Source organism: Scomber japonicus, chromosome 2 (genome assembly GCF_027409825.1).
Source record: "Scomber japonicus isolate fScoJap1 chromosome 2, fScoJap1.pri, whole genome shotgun sequence".
Lineage (NCBI taxonomy): Eukaryota > Metazoa > Chordata > Actinopteri > Scombriformes > Scombridae > Scomber > Scomber japonicus.
This window is the reverse complement of record NC_070579.1, coordinates 15518613-15542912: the sequence shown is the minus strand read 5'-3', so window position 1 is coordinate 15542912 and position 24300 is coordinate 15518613. Positions and strand designations below refer to the sequence as shown.

The following is a 24300-nucleotide window of genomic DNA, read 5'->3' as shown; positions in this document are numbered from 1 at the left end:
TGTCATACAAGTTTAAACAAAGCCCCACAGCTCTATAAAGAGCTCTGCTTTTCAGACCTAGAAAGAGGGGCACTTCACTCAGTCACTCAGAGACACCCCCCCCCCCCCCCCCCCCCACCACACACACACACACACGTACACACGTAGAATGCCTTCCAGCAGCAGCCTACCATCTGCTCCTCCAAAATCAAATCACAGGTCCCAGCCACCCGGTCTGCAGGCGCTACAGCCCCCTCCTACTGATACACACACACGCCCATCAGTATCACACACGTGCACTAAGAGCCCCCCCACCCCACTGGGGCCCTGGCCACCACCGGATAATTAGACTTATGAGCTAGAAGGGAGTGTTCAAGTGCAGCTGTCAGGTGTGTGTGTGTGTGTGTGTTCATGGATGTAAATTTGTAAGTGCGTGTCACACAGTACTTCTCTGTCCACTTTCCCTCCTCAATTGGACACTGCTCTTCAGACTGAATGTTAAAGATCTTGATTATCAGGGCCAGCAGAATCAGCTGCTGCTTTCGAGAGAAAACCCTGTTTTACATGTCAAAGCTGGCTGAGCTAGCAGAAAAAAGGATTTCCCTGTTTGTTATTGTTTAATTGATGCATTTATTAATTTGGGGAACAGCTAGCAGTCCAGTACTTGTGCTGTTTTTTTTCTTTCTCATTTTTTATCTAAGAAATTATTCAAGGGACTACAAAGGGGAAGGTCTGTTGTACAGTCAACACAACCAAGATGTTACTGGATCTTCTATTTAAATGTACTTTATACAGTAGACCCATTGAGAATGAAAGTATTCAGCATTTATTTTTTTCTCAATTGGTTATCTGTGACTGTTTCCATAATACTTCTTAGTCCACATTATAGTAGTTGATGAAGCATTTATTACATTTTAGTTTTAGGTGATTGACATAAAACATTGACTCTAAAATCATCAGATCACAGACCTCTCATCAACACCTGTATGTGATTAGATGAGAGTCGGACCAGGAAAAGTGGAGGGGAAAGGTAGAAAAGGTTTGGTAGAGAGTGTGAATTATCATTGGGCTTTGTTCCCAACCCCCAACCCCCCTCCTCACCACTTGATTATTTATCCCACTGTGCAGAGCAGCTGACAACCACTTCTGTTTGACATAATTACATCAAAAATATGTAACCTAATCCTTTTATTACGATTATGATTCATGCAAGTTTAGGATATGTCTTTTTGGTAGGACTGCAACTAATGATTCTTTTTGTATTATTGATTGATCTGCAGATTGTTTTCTCAACTAATTGATTAATCATCTTGTCGAAACAATGTCACAAAAAAGTGAAAAATATATGTAATATATAATTTTTTGAGCTCAAGATGACATCCTCAAATGGCTCTTTTTGTCTGATCAATAGTCCAAAATCCAAATATATTCAGTTTACTATATATAACACAGAAAGGCTTTAAATCCTCACATTTGCAACCAGCTCATTTTTAGCATTTTTGCTTCAAAAATGACTAAAATTATTATTCAATTTGTCAAAATTAATGTTGTATTGATCAGCTAATTGGTTAATCAAATAACTATTGCAGCTATACTTTGTGTATTTAACTTTTTATTTATTCTGAGTGGTGGCATTAACTATCTGTATAGCCATATGGAAATCCATTACAAACCCTTTAAGATGAAGAGGATGTCTATAAACAGATAATTGAGGACAAATCATCAATCATGTAGTGACCTCTGTTCTTACTCTAGTCAATTTAGGAAATGGTGTTTGGGTTCAGTCCAGGGTTTCTTATTTTGCCCTAATGTATCCCCCCCCCCCCCTCCCTCCCTTCGTGCTCCTTCTGAGGCTCCACCCCCAAAGTTCATGGACGCGCATTGTCACGGTAACGGACGTAACCACTGCGCAAGCTTCAGTTTGATAGCAGCATTATTTGCTCTGATAGTACAGGTGGCTAGCCTGGCTAACACCCGACCGCGTCTCAATCTCATCTGAGATTATTGTGATAGCAAACCTGTGTTTATATGTCTTCATGACTGTAAACACTTTGAAAGCAGTGAACAAACACACCAGATACACAGCGAGCAACTACACAGTCTACGTTGTAGGTTACGTTAGCACGCTGCTAACGTTAGCGCGAAGCTAACGTGCAGAGCGTCAAACCGCTGTAGTAACAACTCTGCTACTTTACAGCTAACATCACAACAACTACATCCTGACTAACTAGACAGTGAGCTGTCAGCAGGTAACGTAACAGTTTATGTGAAGCAGCGCTGATGTTACTCACCTGTCCGGCAGATCAGCGTCCGCCTTCACTCTCCGCTCCTCTGCCGGGTTAGGGTAAGTCCTTCTTTTATATGTTTTGTTAGGGTTAGGTTTCTTGGTCAACTCTCCTTCTCCACTAAGTTTGTACCAGACGTTTTTCACTCCGACTGCGTACACTACGTAACCCTCCCACCCCCTCTGTGTGACCGTGAACGCTCCCTATCTCTGATTGGCTGGGGCATTGTTGTGTTAGCTCGCTCCGAGCCACATACTTATCTGCTGAATCTCAGAGCCAAGCTGTTTATTGAGACTTTATTGAGATTTTCAGCGCGCACTTAGAAGGGACAGCTAGCGGATAGTGAGAAGAGATTTGGTGATTTTGACAAAAAATGTATTGGATTATTAGGCTATCGGTTACTACACCTTTAAGAGCCAAATGTTAAATGTGTAGGTCATGATTTTACATGTAGCATCCTGTACAAACATTTATTAGATTCAGTTCACTGCATATGCCATTGCTGTCATACCTAATTAGAAAATGTAAAAAAAGATAAGATGTTAACCTGTGCTTGTTCTGGCTGTACCAATCAATATCCACTCTGTCCTTTCTTTCTCATTCAGTCTTGTAAATCATTGTACCTTAAAATATATCTCTCTCATAAGATGTTTAGATGAAGAAGTCGGCTACTGCTAATCATACTGAATTCTTGTATTCTTCATTTTGTATCTGTATTACAGTAGATTTATATTATAGAAGCTGACCAACAGTATTAAATTGGTGTATTTCAGATACCATAAAGGTAATGTAATGCTTAAATCTCTTCTCTGTAATGGTGAAAAGTTCAGATAAGTTGAACATTCCTCTTTGTCTAGCCAAAAACAACAGTGTGCACAGAGAATGGATTAAAATACAGAAATACTTTTGCCTTTCACGATCCTCTTCACTCAGTGATGTTATCAGTGATGACAGTCAGTCTGTCCATTAACCAGGAGCTGGAAGCAGACCTGGACCATTTAGACTGCTGAGCTGTAAGGGCTGAAATGCTCATCTCGCAGAAATCTTTAAAGGCCTTTTTCAGTGCACACAGCAAGCTATGGAAAGGGAGAGGAAATTGGACTCAGCACAGATAATTGGACAGTCCGCTCAGATGTAAGGTCTTCTTTTTTTTTCAGTAGTTTAGTCGATGTTTCCTCCATGATAAGAATAAGACTCAGGTACTGTTTACTTGGAAAAACCTCCATCATACATGTTGATGTATGAAATAAATTACATAAGGCAAATTGATGGTTTAATTTGCTCTCTACCTCCTTTTGTCAAGCTCATCACAATCTTGTCAGGCTGTGTAGACTGACATTCTTGAAGCAAGTGCATTAGTGCTCCTGCATTCATACAGTGTGCATAACCAAAGTTGAGGTCACCCACAGGTCTGCAGCAGTTTTTCATGGTACAAAGAATTTGATGCCATGCTGTGGGTCAGAGCAGCAGGCAGGCAGACAGACAGGGACAACTCCCAACAGACTCCACTTATAAATAGTCAATGCATGATTTTTCTTTTTTGTGTATCTTGTTTTCTACAGGTATGAGGCTATAAATTGCTTACATTGTCTTTTATTTGAACAAACTACTCTTAATAGTTGAACCTTTTCCTGTATAACTTTCCCTTTTAGCTCTATCAAAACAAAACACAGTGATTTCAGTAACTGGAGTAATTTCTATCCCTCACTAATAGGATTTGGAACATGCAGATGAAGTGAGTACCTAAAGGACTCTCAATGAAAGATTGATTACTACTCACATCCTCGTGTAGTTAGGGTTATGAACCCATGTCCAAATAATTATGCCATCCAAAAATTATGTTTTTTGATTGAAGCTACTGCATATTCTTTTAGACATAATTCAGCTCATGATGTATTTGTCCTGAAGTGGTTGAAGCTGCTGACTGGATGTGATGAGGGGGCAAAGACAGGCTGCAGAGTCCTCACGCAGCATGTCGATCCACAACTAGAATCTTAGCTGACTATATGGTTGTTTTTGAATGAAGTTGTAGGTTTTTCTTTTTAAATTGCAGAGAAATTTATAATTAAAAGACCGCACAGTTTTTGGGTAAGAATATTTGCAATTCCCAGCATTGTGGGGACGATCAACCTATGGACGTGATAAGGATGCTTGTTCATTAAATATCATGAGTTCTTTCATAAGGAGCTCAATCCTGCCTGTTCTCTTGAATTAAAAGTCCACATTTATGACTGAGTTGCCCTCAGCAGCTTTGTGAATATATCTTAGGAAGAGACTCTTAGCTGTGAGAAGGAGGTAGATGCTGGTGACTTTGATGGACTGTGGCATCATCTCACATGACATGCTCCTAATGATGATGCCCTCCTGGCCCCAATACTCTAAACCCTCACAGGTCTTACAGTACATGTGTTAACAGAGACGTGCTGCTCTGCTGTCCTTTGCGCTCTGTTGAAGGGGTTTCCTGTACATTCATTAAGGTGTCTGACCTTTGCTAACCGTGTTATCATACTGATGTGGATATCACTGTACCTTGTCATTTGCATACCATTCTGACAGGACGATGAAACAAGCTGGCAGTTACAGGCATATTAGTAAGACTGTGTCCCTCTCTGGCTAGCTAGAGGCAATACCACACAAGGGCACCAAATGATTGTCAGGCGTGAGCTGTTTTCAGGGCCAAGTCTGGATTAAACACCGCCATTTAGGTCAACAACCGTGTAATTTGCATACCCACCTATTGTTCTGTGCTGTCATTAGCATAAAGCACCATCTGACACCAGTGTCATGACACCATCCAACCAGGGATATCCTTGGTTATGTTCATAGATGAGCTATTGTTTATCCTGGAGTCGTGGAGGAATCATGTAATGTCTGTTGTACTGAATTCCTACAAGAAAAAACATTATTTGATGTTGCAAGATAAATTATTGTAGAAAAAAAATACTTTTTGCCTCATACACTTAAATTACTACAATGTTACACTTCCTTAATGTACATTATATTACTATATATTACTAATATATTATTATATTATTATGTTATTCAGTTAGCCTAGATTTTTTTTTAAATCTAAATTGAGGATTTAATGGTAGAAGATGCCAAACTTGTATGTGGCAAAATACAAGCTTAAAAGTGAAAGACTAAATTATTCCAAGTTAAAAAGATTAAGGCTTGGTGTAATGTGGCTGTTGTTTTGGCCTTTTTGGAGATGAAAACGCACAAATCCTGAACTCATGTTGTTGCTCCTGGCAGATGGTTGATTAATAGACACCCTGCGTCAGTGTTCTCCTCAAGTCCTCAATTGTATTTTTAAAGCAAAAGTGCCTTTTCTATGTTTCACAAGTGCTGCCATGATACCCCACATCGACAAAACAGGAAAACAAAAAGCCGGCAGACGACAGAGCTGTGGTGTCAGGGGGCACAAGGCTGTCAGCTGTGCAGAACGTGTGGCGGCCAATGACGGGGAGGGCATCTATTGTGTGCTATTGTGTGATCTCAACCACTTGTTTTGTTTTGTTTGTCCAAGCCTGGCTCTCATCCATTCTTTTCAGCAAGCTTTTCACTCTCCCAACAGGAAAGTTGACACCATGATACGGTTAGCGTGCATTCAAACCCCCCCCACAGCCCAGACACTTTATTGTTTCTCTGCTTGAGTTTAATCATGTACGAAAGCCCAGATTGCCTCAGCAAGTTGTGCAAGATTGATGTGATGATTTTTTTCTTGCATAGGGCAGATTCTGAGCTTTACATCTAAGTGAATCTGACACTTGTAGCAAGCATCTCAATCTGATGGAGGTGTTTCATTTGCACATCAAACTTCTTTCAGTTGACTTGAGGTGTGACTCTTGGTTTAAGGGTGTTGATGTTGATGTTAGTGGACTGTTTTTATTTGTATCCTCTATTTATTTAATTATATAAATCATTTGCATGAAATATTTCACAGATAGTAATGCAGGTTTTTGGAAATTAGTAGCCACCTAAGCACAGTAATATTGTTGGAATAATTGGAAACTGAGGAGTATGTTAATTTGCAACAAAAACAAACATTTTATACGTCTCTTGTGGATCTTAGCACCTCAGCAATTTTGTCTTGAGTCTCTCGGTTTCTTAATGAGTAAAGGGATCTACTGAGGCTCATTAGGCTTAAAAGTTGTGTGCATGTTTGGGTTTATATCCTGTTCATCCCTTCTTGCACAGCTCAATTTAAGTTTAAAGTGTTCTGCACTCATTCAGACTGCCTGAGGTTATGTACTGTAAAGTCTTCTCTGTGTGAATATGACTTGGTGGAGAGGGAGCCAGACAGCTGTGTAATGTTTGACAGGCCAAGCAGTCACTGGCTACTGTTCTCTGCACTACTGTTTCCCTAAATTGGTCTCAATTCATGCTTCTTTTGTTCTGAAGTGCTTTCGCTTTCAGTATCTTCAGATAAAATGTCCCTCATGAATATATGAAATCTTGCATGCTTGTTTACCACATTTCTTCTTCTGGTTCCTTTACATCTGAGTTTATAAGAACCAGTTCATACTAAATTGTGCCTTGAAACACTCATTATTCAAGAGATTTTGAACTCAGTTTGAGTATTTAGTAGCTAATGGGTAATATGGCTAATGTTGTGAATCCACAGTAGTGAGTTAATGATGGGCTTAAGATTTCTCATTGCCCAATTTTGTACCACTGCCTTGTCTTGGCTGTTACACGTGTCTGAGAATTACCGCTCTAATCCAGAGGACTTAAATGGTCTCGGGAAGCTTCCTCTGTCTCTCAGTAAGAGTTCACACTGAGTTAATAACCGGGTTGGTTTGAGATTAAGCATCGCACTAACAAATTTAATAGGCATCTAGCTATCTATTTGTTCTCAACTAAGTAACAGTTTAAGTGAGAGTAAAGGCTAGTGAAAAGAATGGAAAACTAGTTTACCATGAAAGGTTCTTTGATTGGCATCAGCAGCAGTCCTGTGAAGAATGACATTCCCCAAGGTAAGATGCAGAGATTTTGATCTTTTTTTGTCTCCTTAGGACTCCATCCTCTTTCTTTAGCTCACATTGATGAGCAGCAATGAGGGGTTTGGAGATTTAATGGGGACTGATGGTACCCAGTGATTACAGGAATCATTGTGTCAACCAACACAAGGGGGGCCTCTGCTGTCTTGTGTGTCTCCTCTTCAGCCATTCACAGCCTTTTACAGTGTCCTGAATAAAGCATCTGCTGTTTTGTGGCTTTTTCTGTGTGAAAAGAAAGCCACAAAGAGCAAATGAAGATAAAAAAAATCAAGTGCAGTGTATAGATATTGTGTATATTTTTGGATGATGGGCAGTTTTGGTTTGTATTAATGTTCTGAAAATCGAAAACACTCACTTATTAGATTTGTTAAATTCCCTTGCACCTTAAGTTATAATGTTTTCCTTTTTTTTTTTTTTTTTACCTATTCCTTCTTCTCTTGAAGTAGTTTTTTAGCAGTATACGACTTTGGTATAACCTAGCCAGTGGTAGGATTTGTGATTGGTCTGATAAATAGTTTCCTTTTGATAGTTTACTATGCCCACAAACACACTTTCAGCCCTTGGCCTCTATTCCCTCTGTTGCCAAGCTTAGCAGGGCAGAAAGTACAGCAAGCAAGACGGAGGACACAGACGGATGTTGAGAGCAAGAGAAGGTCAGACATACGAGAGGGTGGGGGGTGTCGCATTTTGGAGGGCAAACTTCAGTTTACCCTCAAGACACGTCACCCAGCCAATGCAGAACCCTGCAAACAGTTCACTTAACTGATTGGCCGAGACAAGCCATAACAAGACAGGCCATAACAGGACAGCGTTGGCGATGGAGTGCCATTGGCTATCCTGGTTGACAAGAGCAAAGAGAAACATGGACGATGCAATCTGACATTCATACACTCCTTTACCCCTCCTACTTTGCTGCAAGTAATCTACTGTAACATTTTGTACTTATTTTTAAGAAAAAGAGCCCATTGCATTTACGTATTCTTCATGGTACTTCTAGGATTATGGTAAAAGCAGCATCATATTTGGTTAGTATATACTAATTCATTTGGTCAGAGACATTTATGTCAGAGGATTTAGGGTCCTGTATTGCATAAATGGTTATATACCCCTTTTAAGATGATATATTCTGTATTCTGAGACTAGAAATACAGGTGATGGGTTGATGGAGGGAGAAAACATTAGACCAAGTCATACCAAGTAGACCAAGACTGAGTGAGAGTTTGAACAGATTAACAAAGACAAACACCACCTCATTGTTTTCATAAAGGTTTGTTGATTATAAAAGTCAACTGATGCTCATCGTCTCCCAGCATGCATGGTATTAGTGCTCTTAAAGCCACTATGTGTCCATTTTTATGTGACTATAAAATCTTTCAAACTATTTTGACAGAAATATTCTTTTGTAGAAAAATGAGATAATCTCAGTGAAAAATTATGCAGTCTAGTCCTTTTACCTCCTTGATATCAGTGCATCTATGGATTATTTGGTACATTGTCTTTTTTGATGATATTGCTAGAGGACACCAAAGTCAGAAATGGTAAAATTCTGCACGCACTGGAGCAGCTCTTAAGAGTAAGACTTAAAAGCAGCATTTCACCTCCCTGGTTAAAAGTCTTACAGTCTTAAAAGGCCTGCAGAACACGTCTATATCACTTCAGTGGGTGTCAGCAAAACATTACCCCACATATTTCACCTAATATTTTATAATGTGTAATTGGTACAATTTAAGTTAAAATGTTGTCATTTAACATATTTTCTCAACCACGACTTCTTTCCTTGCATCCTGGTATTCTTAAAGCTGTGTCCATACAGTACAGTCACCATTTGTCTCCATTTCCCCATATTCCCCTGGGTGTCACAGGCCAGCTGAAGCGTACTTTATCACATGCCAGACACACACTAGCCTTGCAGAGAGAGAAATGTGTGTTGGGGTGGAAGTAAATCAGAATACAGCCTACTCACAATAAGCCTGTTGCTTTAAGGAGTGCTAGGACAAAAAAGAAACCTAACTTGGTAAATGCTTGCTTGAGCATGGATTCAAATTGGAAGTCAGATGAATGTGAGTTCATTTATATCAGTGAATCTGCCACCATTTGTTAAGTGCAGATTTAAAGGAGTGCCCTGATAGCTGAGTGGTTACTGCCATTGCCATAATACTGCAACATCCCTGGTTTGATTCTGACTAGGGACACTTTTTGCATGTCATACATGCCCCCTCTCTTCCCTGGTTTCCTGTCTGCTTGACTACTATCAGCTATCCATTAAAGCTAATGGTAGTCTGCCAAAAAATATATATCTTTAGGAAAAAAAGTACAGATGTGAAAATGCAGAGCCTGCCTTGTGGTTGTCAAACAGCATCACATGACTGCACCTGTCACCAAGGTCCTCTATCTGCTTATGTCATCACGGCCGGTGATTTCCCTGCCAGGGGACAGTGCTCACCTCAGCAGTCCTAGTGTTGCTGACTCACGTTGTCCTCAAGCTCGTGCACAGAGAGCTCCAAACACATTTAGTGCACTGGGTGAATTGATAAATGACATAAATACAGGAAAATGTGATCCACTGTGTCAATACAAATATTAGATATTGTCAACATGCATTAGTCTCTCAGCATGATAGTTTTCAATACACCCTCTGTGAATTTTTGACACATACATTGGACTATCTCTGTGGGCTGTTGCCATGGTGATTCTAACACCTGTGCCCTGACAGTATGGCGTAGCACTCAGCTGCCAAGTTCCACAGTGAGAGCTCATCTAAAGAATGGCATTCATTCCAGCTATGTCAAACCTAATTTGCCACAGCCCAGTGTGGACACATATTACAGACACTCCACTTGTACCTTCACTGATTCTTTTCATTTGTTTCAAAGTACAAGTCATCAAAGATCAGACAAAAGAGGGCACACTACAGCTGTATTGATTATTTATGAGAATGTTATAGATACTGAATCTTGTTTCATTTTTAATTCATGCTGTCTGAATGTAGGACAAGCAGAAGTGTCATGTGAAGTGTCTCATCTATTATTAATGGAAGTGTAACTTAGGCCTCCTGTATGATATACAGTATATTTGTGGTGTTATATACTCCCACTCCTCTTCTGTTTTCTTTTCCAACACCCTCTACGTCCTCTTAAGGTGATAGTTTGTGCTCCTCAGTAGCCATTTGCCTTCTCTGGACCACCAGTTCTTCTAATACCCACCTTTCACATACACAAATGCACTCTTTCCCTGACTGTGTCAGCCCCCAATCACCCCCAGAGGATCCATCTGCCTACAATCTTCAGCCATCCTGTCCTCCTCCTCTTTCTCTCATTTCATGGGTGTGTGTGTGTGTGTGTGTGTGCGTACTTGCATGTACATATGCCTGCCAGTGTGTGGGTGAGCATGTGGGGGGTGAGATAATGAACGGATCTTTTGCCTCCTTTGTTTTCCTACTTGTCCACATACAGCAACAGAGGGATAATCTTATTATACTGTATGTGTGTGTGTGTAGTCAAGGTATTTCTCACATTATGGGGATGTTGTGGGGACTCTCCTTATTAAAGACTTGGTTTAGTCAAGGTAAATTTAAGGTTAGGTAAGATGATTAATGTAAGACAATGTAATGTCCTTTGAAGTGATGTAAACGTGTGTGTGTGTGTGTGTGTGTGTGTGTGTGCTTGCATGTGGGCACAACTTGCTATAGTTTAAAAGTAACTCCCGTTGCTGTCTCCAGAGGTGGGTGGTGGGCGTAAAAGAAAAAGAGCACAGAGCTGCAGAGAAAATGACGATCACAGTGTGGGACAGAATAAAAAAGAGCAAGATAAATCACCCTGCAGCACCGACGTTAACTGTACTGCTTTCCTCTGTGACTCTGCAGATCCCAGGGTGTGTTGACCTTGACATTGTGTTTTACCCTGTGTCTCTGCGCTATTCACTAATACAAATACGCAGCCAAAGCCACAGCCTCACCCTAACCCACACATCACACAGATATTGGCTTGTTTCAATTAGCTGCTTGTGTGATTTATCAATACTATGACTTTTACAAACTGATCTTTGCACTTGTTAAAGTTTGGGGTACCACCTTTATTAGAGAGAAAATAAATATCAAATTGAGCAGTCTTGTAACCAGAAATAGTGACTCTTTTTGATACAGGGACCTCTGTCTTCTGCTTTGGAAAACACACACAGACAATTTCTTGCTGATAGATGAACGCATTTATTAACAACTGAATGTCTATCCATTACTGACTAAATGAAGCAATAATAAGAAGTACATAAAAACAAAAACAAATCTAATAAATGAATAAAAGGTCTTTTTAAATGTTGAGATAAACTGATCACTTAGTTGGCAATAGTGAGGTGTGTGACTCAGAGTTATCAAAGAGCGGTGGAATTTCAACTTCTCTAAGGGAATTATTTCTATTCAATATCAACTTGTATCATAGATAGATGTGAAATTCTCCTGCTTGTTGGAGTGTCATACAGAGATAAGTCGTTTCAGCTGGTTCCAAAATTAGGTGCAGTGCTATATCCGCTCACAAGGCATATCAGCAAATTGGTGGAGCCTGCAGGCCTCCCGCCATGAACGCGCATCCGGTGCTGGCTGTGCTGCCAGGCGAATTTGCAGATGCAGTTGGTCGCCAAGCAATGAGGGCCTCACATGGGTCACTACATTAAATTCATGATGAATTAGTTGTTACAAATAGCTACACAGAGGTTAAACAACACTAATTAGCTTTTACAGTAAAAGTAAAATACAGTATTACACAACATATTTGTATAACTGGTATTGCAGAGATTTTGCTATTCACAGTCAACATGGGTGGATCACCTTACAAGACTATATTTGCTGAGTAATACCAGCTGGGTTATTGAATGATTGGACATTTAATTAACATTGATCCAAACTTGGGCTCACAGAAGGAACATAACATTGTTAGTTCAACTCAGGAATGCACTCTCTAATTTATGGGGGGTCTGGCAGTTGTCCTAAGTCAGCACCATCAGGGAGTAAGAGAGAAAGAAAAAGAGTGTAAGTGTCTTTGCATCCTGTTGTCAGTTTCGTTATCTTTTCAGCCATCAGGCGATTGAGAGCACAAATGCTTGGTCTGACCAGCCTTTATACTTTTTTCGGAATTAAAGAAATTGTTTGTCCTCACTACAGCAGAATAAAGCAATTGTTAAATTTTAAATCCAAAAATAACAACCTCATACATTCACTCCTGAAACATCTATAGTGAAATACCTGAAAGTCAATAGGGTCATGTAAAATAATGTAACATCCTATAAAATCCTTGGAACCAGCATGTTTTACAGGAGGAATACTGGAAAACCAAATCTGTAACTTAAAGGCATCAGTGGTGTGTTATTTCGAGGATTGACAATATATATATTGTATATAAAGTAAACATATACTGTAATACTTCTCCTGAGAAAAGATGGAAATATACACATTTATCTGATGGCTAAAGATAGAAGTACCTATATAGATGTAGATTTTATAAAATATAATTTGGCAAAACAAACTCACCTCAAAGTTTCTTGTTCTGGAGCTTTCCATCATATCACACTGCCCCTCATTAGCAGATTGAGTTTGCTCAGTTGCCATGGAAATGTAGATGCTCAAACTTGAACACCCTGTTTCTGTGAAAATCTAGGACTTTTTGACTTAAAGGTTTAGCTAGACAGTTCATTCTTGACCTTGAAAACAGCAATTGACAAAACAATCTCAGTTCAAGGTCCATTTACTGGCTTGTCATGGTGCTTTTGACTAGGTTATCAGGAAAATCTGCTTATTACCTCATTGAGCCAGAACAAGTGAGAAAGTGGACCTTGAGTTTAGGTTGTTTTGTCAAGTGTTCGTTTTCAAGGTTAAGAATGAACTTTAAAGGCCGTATCTTCAAAAAGGAAGATGCATCATTATAGGTTAAACTGTTAGACAGTACACAGTATATGGTAGTTTTGATTAACCCCGAACACTGAAATATTTTCATTTTAATGAGGGCCATCCGACATAATTAGTACGTTTTGATACTAAAAGCCCTATTTTTATAAAGTTTGAAACCTTTTTAATGTGATATCAAAAAAGTACAATCACATGTGTCTGACCCTGCAGAAACAATGGCGGGGATGGTCACATTTTTGAAATAATTTAAAGGATGCTGTAAAACAAAATAAAAAATGTGCATTACTTGAATATGTTACAGAATATTTCAAACGTGTTGTGTTGCTACTTCTCCACCACTCCCTCTAAACATCACAAACAGTTACTACATCATCACTATAATCTTTATTTATTTAATCTGTCTTTTCTGTTTACCTATCTTCTTCCAGATCATGTGCTTACAGGACTTCTTTGGGGATGATGATGTGTTTATAGCATGTGGCCCAGAGAAGTACCGCTATGCCCAGGATGACTTTGTGTTGGATCACAGTGGTAAGGCTTCCACAGCCTTTATGACTGGTAGGCCTGCTTAAGACTAACTAAACATCTGTCTCTGTGTGTACGTCTGTGTGTGTTTGCTTAGTGTTTAGTGTTAGTCCCGGTGTCCTTCCTCACCATTCTTCTCTAACAAGTGCTTGCAATGCTCCTTTCCTTTTGTAATTTGACAGCAGGATATGGCCTGTGTGTGTGTATTAGATGATTCTTTTACCTATTTAATCCAGATCATTAGAAATTGAATTGTGGAATTGTGCAATTTTCGTTAAACTACAGTGTTTTTAATAATTAAGAGTCCAGCAGCAACAAAAAACAGGCACTACCCATGTCCAAACACACGTTATTGCTGTCAAGTGAGGAAAAGATGTTTAAATTTTAACCCAGCCCATCGCTGTGAATGCCATTGTGTTCATGTCCTGTACCGCATGTGGTGTACATATGATGTAATACACATCCTCTGTTGGATATTACCTCTTTATCTTGCTAAAAACCCACTGAAAGTTTGAGAGCACACTGGCAGGATATGACCTCTTTAAACCAGCAGATCTATTCACTGTCACAGCCATGTACTGTAGAACCTCAGCCAAGATTGGACAACCTCACGGGAAGGAAGAATACTTTATTTTAGTCACAGACCAAAGTATTGACATCCTGTTTAATTTTTTTTTTTTTTTTTTGATTTTGTCAGGTTAGCTAACAACAGGAGGCACATCCTAACACACACATACACAGTGTGAGCTTGGGATGAGTGATGGCGCATTGGTGGTATTCAGAGATAGTTGGAGCTTTCGTTCCACTTACACTCCTGTGCTCCACTTTTAAGAATTAGGTCTTTGAAAGAACAAAAAAGGCACACTGTACTCAGTGCTGAAGGTACAGAAGCATCTCTTCCTTTTGCAAAATAGGTTCAGCACAAACTCTACTCTTGAAACATGGAAAGAATAAAAGTGTAGAAAATGGACTGTGAAATAGATAATGCAAAAAAGTACAAAAGTTAAGTGTAATCAAACGAGGTAAATAAAGACTTGAATTTACATGGTCCCTAAAAATATGTCAACATTATTTGTTTTTTATTCAAAGTTTTAAATATCTAAATATTCTGACTTCAGGATTTATCTTATAAAAAGATTTGGTTTGTTGGTGTTTCACATGTGTGCACCATGAGGAGAACTGTGCCTTACAGAGAGCTCCTTTAATCAGTGAGTGAAATATATCCAGTGATAAATAGCATGGGGAACACAGTGGAAATGCTGTGTGGGTGTGCTTCTGTGGGCATGTGTTTTTTTTTCTTCTTCATGTGTTTGTCATTATATTACACCTCTCACCACCCCCACCCTCATTAACACAGCCCTGACATGTTTTACCACAAGCTTTATTACAACATCAGCTCTTACTGAACAGAACTACAAAGCAACACCACAAAATCAGCTGTGGCATGCAGCAAACGCCACGAAAAAGCAACACTTGTGTGTATGGTTTTCTTCATGTGTTCATAGTGTAGAGCAATAATTTAGTTTTGGATGTTGCATTCCAGAGGGAAACACAAGAATTGCTTTATGTTCGCTTTACAGGATAGACTCAGCTCTAGGCCTGAATAAAGTGTTTTACTCATGAATAGCTTACTGTGTGTTTAGTACTGCACATCAGCAGATCGTCAGATAATATATTGTTAGTGGAACTTTGGCTAAATTATGTTTTCTATAAACCCTTCATTCCACAGTGTAATGAAGTGTACATCATCTTAATGTGAGAGGCTGTTTTATTTTTTTACGATATTCTTATTTACATATCTTTAATGAGATGGTCTACATCAATATCTGTTTGTGTCCAGACAATATTTAATACTGGAGAACTTTGACTTAAAATCTAATCTGACTGTAAAATGAAAAAACAGCTTGTTGTTTGGTATCTGTTCAGAAAAGCTATCTATTTTACTGACACTACTATCAAAAAACCACAAATGATCATAAGCCATAAAACAATGTGAAAATAATGATGTACAGTACCAGTCAAAAGTTTGACCAAATATTTGACCAAACTTTTCACTGCTACTGTAGCTCTGCCCAGACGGGAGGTTGATATAAGATGGTTTGGCTCTGTTCTATTGCGGTTTTTATGTGTTTTGACTAACCACTGTTTGCCTGTGTTTATTGCTGCCTTTTTGTTGCCATAATCAAGTGTCACCAGCAGTCATGACAATCAGCAGTCCTATATAACATGACTAGGACCATAACCCTGGTAGAGCAGCTTTTTGCCACATCAACTCATTTTTGAGAAGGCAGGTTTGTTGATAGAAGAAGGTTAATATATGCAGTGGTGACCCTGAGTATGTTCTCTCTCCAGAATGCAGAGTACTGAAATCATCGAACAGCCGCTCTGCTGCTCCAAACCGGACTAAGAGCCCTGGACCTTCACGACGCAGCAAGTCTCCAGGTGCAGGTAAGACATGTGACTGCGCTCACAAAGAGCCGAGGAACTCTGTAACCCTGCCTGTAATAGCCCTGTGAGATGATGGTTCGCTATTCATGCATAGATTAAAACAAATGTAGCCTAGTCATAAATAGAATATCTGAAAGGTTAAGTCTTCTTCAAGTCTGCAATGAATGGATTTCACATAAGAAAAATCCCTTTCTATGGCAATGAAATGACATTAATAAGTATACTTCTGGTTGGCAGGCTTATTTATTTATCTGGCAGCCTCATCCTAAACATTCACTACCTCACCAGCATTTGTGATGTATGACTAAGCAATTTGTGTGGTGCACTGAAGAAAGGAACATTATGCTGAGTAGTTGATGTTCTACAAGTCATTATGTCAGATTCAAAGAGGAGAGTTTTGACAGTTTGCCAGACTGTTTGGATTGGCGGTGACGGCAGTTTTAGCGTTGCATTTGAAGTTCAGCTTGTTTCAGCATGTTGTTACGTTATTACAGAAGTTATTTCTACCCAACTATTATTCTCTCATATTACTGTCTCATCTTTTTCTTTCTCACGCTCAGCGAGGCGTACTGTCCACTATTCCACCAGTCCATCTCCAATCAAATCCCCAGGTGAGCCTATTAGCTCCACCCAATCTGGTCTCAAACTGTTTGCCTTAGGAAACACCTGCCATATCCTTCTGTTCCAGTAATTAAGATAAAATGAGTAAAACAATGTTATTGCTGCTTTAGCGTTCCCCTCTTCTCTTCTATCTTCCATCTTTAATGTCCCCTCTTATCTTCCTTGGTGGTGTGAGAGATGCCACTATGTCAGTCGAAGTTTAATTGATTTAAATGGTGTGAGTAATTAGCATGTAGCAGTGGGGTAGCAGTATCTTGAAACAGTGCATAAACACTCTCAAGATGGAAGTTCTTGTTCTTCCCATGCTACCAACATTTCATGAATGCAGCATTAGCCTGACATGCTGAGAGATGCCGTTGAAATGATCTAAGCAATGTTTCATCCATAATCCATCCAGTATTATAACAGTATTTTCTGATGTTAAAGGAGCATTATATCCAAGCATAGACATTTTTTTATGTTGCCTATCCTTCTGACTGAAGGTGAATGACTGACCAGACTATAGACCACAAGATATCACGTACAGTGCTGTCCTATTTCAAAGCCATGAACTGATTAGAGTCACTCTTCAACTGTGCTAATTAAATCCTGCTCTCGCTGAACACTTCATCACATCACATGTCTCTATATCTATGGCAGCTGAGGTGCTCAAAAGTAAAACTACACTGATGTCATGTATGTTTCAGAAGTTTTCTCAAATATTGATTTGGAAGTTCCTTTAAGAAGAGTAAAGTAAATACGAGAGAAAGTAAATACATAGAAGACAGGTGGAAAAAAAGTCTATGAAGAAACAACAAGTGGAATTCTGAAACAGCAGTACAAAGACGCAGCCTGTAGGCAGCGTGAAATGGTTTTCTACAGCTGAGCTGGGTAAATGCAGATGAAGAGACTGAGAGAGTGATTCACTCAAACAGTAGAAGCTCTCATCCCTGCTGTGCACCGGTGCATCTTGTACACACTAACTAAAGCCTCATACAGTACATGAGAAAGTCTGCTTATAATGTAAAGGGATACTTATACTACCCTCAAAACATTTTTGTTATGTGCAATGTGATGAACCAAAGCATTTCAGGCATGCAATATATCAACATGTGCTCAGCAGTTGGCAAGAACAGTAGCAGCAGCACCAGTTTAGACCTGTAGATGTAGACATGCTAATGTACCCCAGGGAATGCAAGTAATATATTCTCCAACTGTAACACCTGCGCTCCCTGGAAGTAACAGGCAACAACTATTTTACTTATTTTTAGTTGCCATGTTCATGTTCATATGTGTGGGGGTAAGTGTGACACAGTAATGTGTTGTTTTTATTTGTGCTAACAGGTAGTAATGTACCAAAAAATTAAAAAAAAAAAAGAAACAATGCTGCTTTAATACTCACCTATAGCCAGTTTTGGATGCATTGTTGAGGTTAAGTTAAAATTGCCATACAGTGGATAACCTGGTAGCAAACAAAACCGCCTCTTGAACAAGCCAATGGAAAGTGGGTTTATCCAATTGTATCTAAATAAACCCTATAAAAAATATCAAATCAACTCATTCCTTATTTGATCTCTCCATTCAGTAAATGGTGTCAGCCAGATCTCAACACCTAAGTCAACCAAGTCGTCCACTCCATCTCCTACCAGCCCCCGACCCATGCCCAATTTTAAGGTAAGACAATATATTAAATGCACATTCTGTAGATGTTGTGCACACAGACACTCAAAACTGGCAGCAGTACTCAAACAACATTTCTATACACTATATGGACACTGCATGTATGCACACACATTGTTAATCAGTGTCATAATACACACGACTGATACATGAAAGGACAAAAATACATTGATAGAGATTGTGAAATTGCTTAGAACTACTAATACAAACTTTTACACCATTTGCATGTTTAATAAATTTGCAATTTATTTCACTTGGTCCATGTTAGGACAAGTAGCACAAGGCCTGACCTGTCAGACAATTAGAGGAAGAAAATATATATAAAATGACAGTTTGCTCTCCTCATGAACTTCACCATCAGACCTTTAATGGATGGCTCTGTATAGTACAGGCTTGCATACATTAAATGGTTGCATCTTATCATGAATTACAAGCTTGTACTAGATTTTAAAGTAGGGGGGAAAGGGATGATTATATCGACCTACTTATGACAAATTGGGGATATAAATCTATGTCAAGTCATCAAGTCCCTGACTGAAAGCCACGTACAGTATGTAGAGCTGATGTTGCAGCTCTATGATGTATTTTCGGTAGAGTTTGAGATACTAATCTGATTTATTGATGGATTCTTCTGTAAGCTGCGTGTTAGTCCCAAACTACAGTTTTCTAACTGTTCCAGCCAGCTGGCAAACCTCTTCTAGAGAGCCACCGTTCCTCTCTAAGCTGTGTGATAGACTTATCCATCCACATTAATTTGGCAGGATATTCAATTTTTATGATTTACTGACAGCATGAAAATTTACTGGCGAAGATGCTGAGTAGAATAACATTTTTAGAAAAAGTAAATGAATAAAGCAAAGGAGGAAGCAGAAGAAAACGTCAAAGAGAAAGTTTGTCACTCTCTCTCACTCTCTTTCTCACCAGAACAGTTATGGAGTTGGTCAAGTAAACTAAAGCCACACAAAAGTTACTTATATGAAAAAGCTTTTTTATGTATCCTGTTGTAAAGGAGACCTTGAGGCTGACCCACTTTCTACTTTGGTCCATAGGGTTAAATAATACATCCTCACAGTGCATGATGCTCCAGTAAAGGTGCAGAACCACTACTGCACATAATGGAAAAGACTGATTTCAATGCTGGCAGCTGACATTTCAAAAATATAGCCATAAGGTGTTGAAAATGCCAGTGACCATGCTCCAGCAGAGATGACAAATGAATCATTCATTTGGAGCTTTAATGGTTTTATGTGCAGTGATAAGTGGATGTGGAGGAGATCTATTCCTGTAGTGACACCATGTACCTTTTTTGAGGGGCAAGCTATTTTAGACCTAACTCACTATTGTTTATTTCAGTTTTAATGTGCAAAAAAGTTAAACATTTTCTGAATATAATTTCTTCAGTGGTTGGATGTTTTTTTTTCATATAGGCAGTTATACACAAAATAAATATGTAGCCTACTAACTGGTATGTTGTGAGTATAATGTTTTCTTTTCATGTCATTTGAAGCATTTTTATATAACAAAATGTCTTTACCACTAAAAAAACACCTACCAATAATAAACCATCTATGATGTATCCATGTACAGCATGTTCGTGGGTGCTTAAGTTGCCATGGTGACTCGTCCACAGATTTTGTTTCAAGCCAAGCACTCATCTTTATTTTTGTTCCTTTTTGCATCCTACAGATCCCTCCGTCACACCACATCTCTTCCACAAATGTCAATGGCTCGTTGAGCAACCACCAGGAACAAACCAATCGACTGAGTCCAGAGGGTACGTCCTCCTCTCCTCTCCACGCTGAGTCATTTTCCTAAGACAACAGTATTCCATGGACTCCCTCACCCTCTATCATATGGAAATGACATTGACTATCTCACTGAAACGCTCTCCATCTTGTCCCATCCGGGCAGATTACAGAATTTGCTTACCTAACAAAAGTGGTTAAGAGTAAGCCTCGTGGGAACGATAAGTGTGAAGTATCCCAGTGCTGTGTGAGCACATACTTAGCTAAATTATTTTAGTGCTGTGTGTGACTGTGTGTGTGTGTGTGTGTATAATATTGCAGCTCAGTTTTATACATAGCACAGCATGTGGTCCCTTAATTCAGTCTGAGAATTGATTGAGTTTCCTAAAAAGCTCACCAAAGTTTGTCTGTATCCTGTTGTAACATTTTCTTGCAGTAAACGGAAACCGCTACCTTCCTGCCTCAAATATCTTGGAAAAATACAAAATTGGCAAGGTCATCGGAGATGGCAACTTTGCTGTAGTCAAGGAGTGTGTTGAGAGGTATGCGAAACACATTCAATTAGGGTGGAAATATTTAATGCACAGTTGGCAGCCGTCCACAGTAATAGCACAGCAGTGTGCCTTGTTGCCAGTTAAATGAGTCCAGCATCACGCACAGTAACTGCTCCATCCAGGTTTTTAAGTCTTGGTGACAGATATTGTAGAGACAGAAATAATCCAGCGGTGAATTCACTTCATTAGCCTTTTAATCTCTGAGTCTACACACTTCTCAGGCAGACAGGAGGGAGGATGATGAGATGACACCTGCCAAGTATGTTTTCTTATAATCTGATGCACCTGCCTATACTGTACTTAAAGGTGCAGTGTGTAGAATTTAGTGGCATCTAGTGGAACAGACTTGGCAGAATGTAATATAATATTCATCAAATATGTTTTAATTAGTATATAATCCCATGAATTCATTAATTTAGACTGAGCCTTTTATATCTACAGAGGGAGAAGGTCCTCATTCATGGAGCCTATCATGTTGCACCACAATGTTTTAACAGTAGCCCAGAGAGGACAGACCAAACAGTGGCTCTGGAGAGGGGCCTTTTACTTTTTTCTGCGAGTTTCGCAGCTACCACGTGATCTCCTACATGCTTGAAAGGGTGGGCTGAGGGTGTGGGTTGTTGCTATATGCAACCTCACCATTAGATGCCACTAAATCCTAAATACTAGCCCTTTAAAGGAGAGCTCCAGTGATTTAGTATTGCACTTACAAAAAGTCAGGTCACAGGAGACCGACATGAAGCAGCACAGGCCAATATATCCTGACTTTTAGTGTCTTGCTCCAAAAACAGCAGATCCTTAAATTCCCATAATATAACTTAATACTATCTCTCCATTAGACCCTCAGTCCCAGCCTGGCATACTTCAGCTTTGCATACTTTTCCCAGACCCAAGTTAAAATAATTATGATGAGAAAATTGAGTTAGAGAGTGCACATTCTGATGGAGTTTTCTTGAAAACAAACACAGGATGAACAAATGAGTTAATTTGCATTTTCTTCATCATAAAACATTTGCAAAGCCAATTTAGATATATTTCTGTGTTGCCAGACTCTTGTTGATCCACCTGCTATATCCCTGCTTATTGTCTACACTTGTCTGATAAAACTAACATCCTGCTCCAGTAGCTTTGTGGCTGTGCTTCTGCTCTCTTTAACTGAGGCTCTCCAGTGAGCAATTGATTTAAATTACATGACACTGCTGCAGCATCGGTATTGTTTTTACAGCTGTCTCTAATTGCATTGTTTCTGTTCAGGTCCACAGGAAAAGAGTTTGCACTGAAGATCATAGACAAGGCCAAGTGCAGCGGAAAGGTCTCACTCTGTTTTATTTCTCACCATCTCCCATTTTGTCTGTTTTTTCATTTTTCCTACATAATCATACACACACATGTTAAGAAGGGGTCATATGCAAGTGTTCCACAGTGCATTATTAACACCCACACACAGCACAGTATTGCCTGTGTGTCTCTGATCCTCTCATTCCTCACAGTTAGATTAAGCGGGTAATGTTTTATTCATCGTCTAACTCAAATTATCCGCACACTTTCACACGCAGACAATGACACACACTGAATCACACACCCTTGACACCTATTCAGATTCAATCAACAATGCAACGTCTTTTTTATTAGCATAATGACTCAGTGTAAATCCTGTGTATTGGAGCATACAGTAACATTGGATTATTTGTGCCGGTGTCTTTCCAGGAGCACCTCATAGAGAATGAGGTAGCAGTGCTGCGGAAGGTGAAACACCCCAACATCATCATGCTGATTGAGGAAGTGGACACTCCCTCTGAACTCTATCTAGTTATGGAGCTCGTCAAGGTACAATAGAGACTAACAGCAGCTAATATCAGTGACCAATCCTGATTTCCTTGCAACCCCTTACATGTTTGCTTTGTGTTGCAGGGTGGGGATTTATTCGATTCAATCACCTCCTCAGCTAAGTACACAGAAAGAGATGCCAGCATCATGGTGTACAATCTCGCTGGAGCTCTGAAGTACCTACACAGCATGAACATCGTCCACAGAGATATTAAACCAGAAAACCTGCTGGTATGTATATTGACTCATAGAAAGGGTGTAATTTTCATTTGTACAGTACCAGTCAAACATTTGGACATATTCTTCAATTTTTCTTGAATAAGAAAGTGTGTTGAAACTTTTGACTGGTACTATAAGGGCGGATTAATGTCCGAACACTAACTCCAAAGCCACATTTTAAATTTTAACCCACATGGATCACAAGATCTGACTTGGATTAAAACATTGTCCTTTTGAGGTCAAATTGAAATTGTGGCTTTGGAAGAAGTGTGTGGGTGTTACGAATCCAGTAGCTCAGCAGGCTTAAACATGATCATCCATTGGATTCCAGGTATTCGAGTATCCAGATGGCACCAAGTCATTAAAGCTAGGTGACTTTGGCCTGGCCACAGTGGTGGAGGGACCCTTGTATACTGTGTGTGGAACTCCAACATATGTGGCACCAGAAATCATCTCTGAGTCTGGGTAAGATGGATGTTTTGGCAGAATTTTCACTAGTGACTATGCTCATTATTTAGAGACATGCATGTTCTTACTCGTTTGTGAGGTGGAAAAGTAGCTGCACACTGCATTTTTCTATCGTTTCTATCTAACACTGGTCCCACATAAACTAAATTGTGTGGATGTGCATTAGTATTCTAGCCTATTGGTCTAAAAAGAACCATCTGTTTTCATTTATAAAGGTGAAATAAAAATGTACATCTGTTCCTACATAAGTGAGAAGCCATATGTTCTGATAGGACATTAAAACTGAGATTGGTCAGCATAAATCTTGATAGTGATAAACAGATATTTATTTCAGTTACATTATAGTCAAATGAAAACTACTAGAGTGATAGAAACGTATTTACAGTAGTAAATCTCTCATTGACCTTTCAGTCTCTACATAACCCTAACCCTTCCTTTCCACAGTTATGGCCTGAAGGTGGATATCTGGGCGGCAGGTGTCATCACCTACATCCTTCTGTGTGGCTTCCCTCCATTTAGAAGGTACTCGCCCTCTGTTTAGTAATGCTCATTCATTCTTCTTCTAAATTAATCAAATCATGTTATCAGCAGCTCCAGGCACAATATGTCACAACCAGCACACACTTTCAGGATTGTTTTTGAGGCAGATTATTTGTTTTGTTACATCCATAAATAAACTGATGCACCCTGTAATTAGTTATGTGTTCATAGTGTAAGATGGATTTGACATAAATTAGTATCTTTTTAAACTTAGCATCATGTTACAAAAACAGAAAGTGCTCCACAATGTAGATAAACACATTATACATGTTTCTGCTCTGTGTATTTGTGTTTCCATACAGTGAGAGTAACCTGCAGGAGGACTTGTTTGACCAGATCCTTTTGGGGCGGCTGGACTTTCCCAGTCCTTACTGGGACAACATCACTGACTCAGCCAAGGTTAGGACTGCTCACATTCTCTCTAACTTTAATCTAGAGACCATTTCACCTTGAACTGAATGCAGTAGCAGTGGAAAATCTGCCTCTGCCACATTTTAAACACACGAACCCTGTGAACCCACTGCTTTAATGACTACT

At 39.4% G+C, this 24300-nt stretch overlaps 1 protein-coding gene across 1 annotated transcript in view; it reads left to right on the top strand.

Moving 5' to 3' along the window:
* Positions 1-24300, top strand: part of dclk2a (doublecortin-like kinase 2a) — a 38643-nt gene that overhangs the window by 11964 nt on the left and 2379 nt on the right. Inside the window, exons 3-14 of the mRNA XM_053331342.1 lie at positions 13586-13715; positions 16035-16130; positions 16691-16741; positions 18316-18404; positions 20097-20184; positions 20592-20697; positions 21964-22021; positions 22417-22536; positions 22621-22767; positions 23087-23220; positions 23668-23745; positions 24066-24162. Of these exons, the coding sequence (XP_053187317.1) occupies positions 13586-13715; positions 16035-16130; positions 16691-16741; positions 18316-18404; positions 20097-20184; positions 20592-20697; positions 21964-22021; positions 22417-22536; positions 22621-22767; positions 23087-23220; positions 23668-23745; positions 24066-24162 (1194 nt within the window). The remainder of the gene's footprint in view (positions 1-13585; positions 13716-16034; positions 16131-16690; positions 16742-18315; positions 18405-20096; positions 20185-20591; positions 20698-21963; positions 22022-22416; positions 22537-22620; positions 22768-23086; positions 23221-23667; positions 23746-24065; positions 24163-24300) is intronic.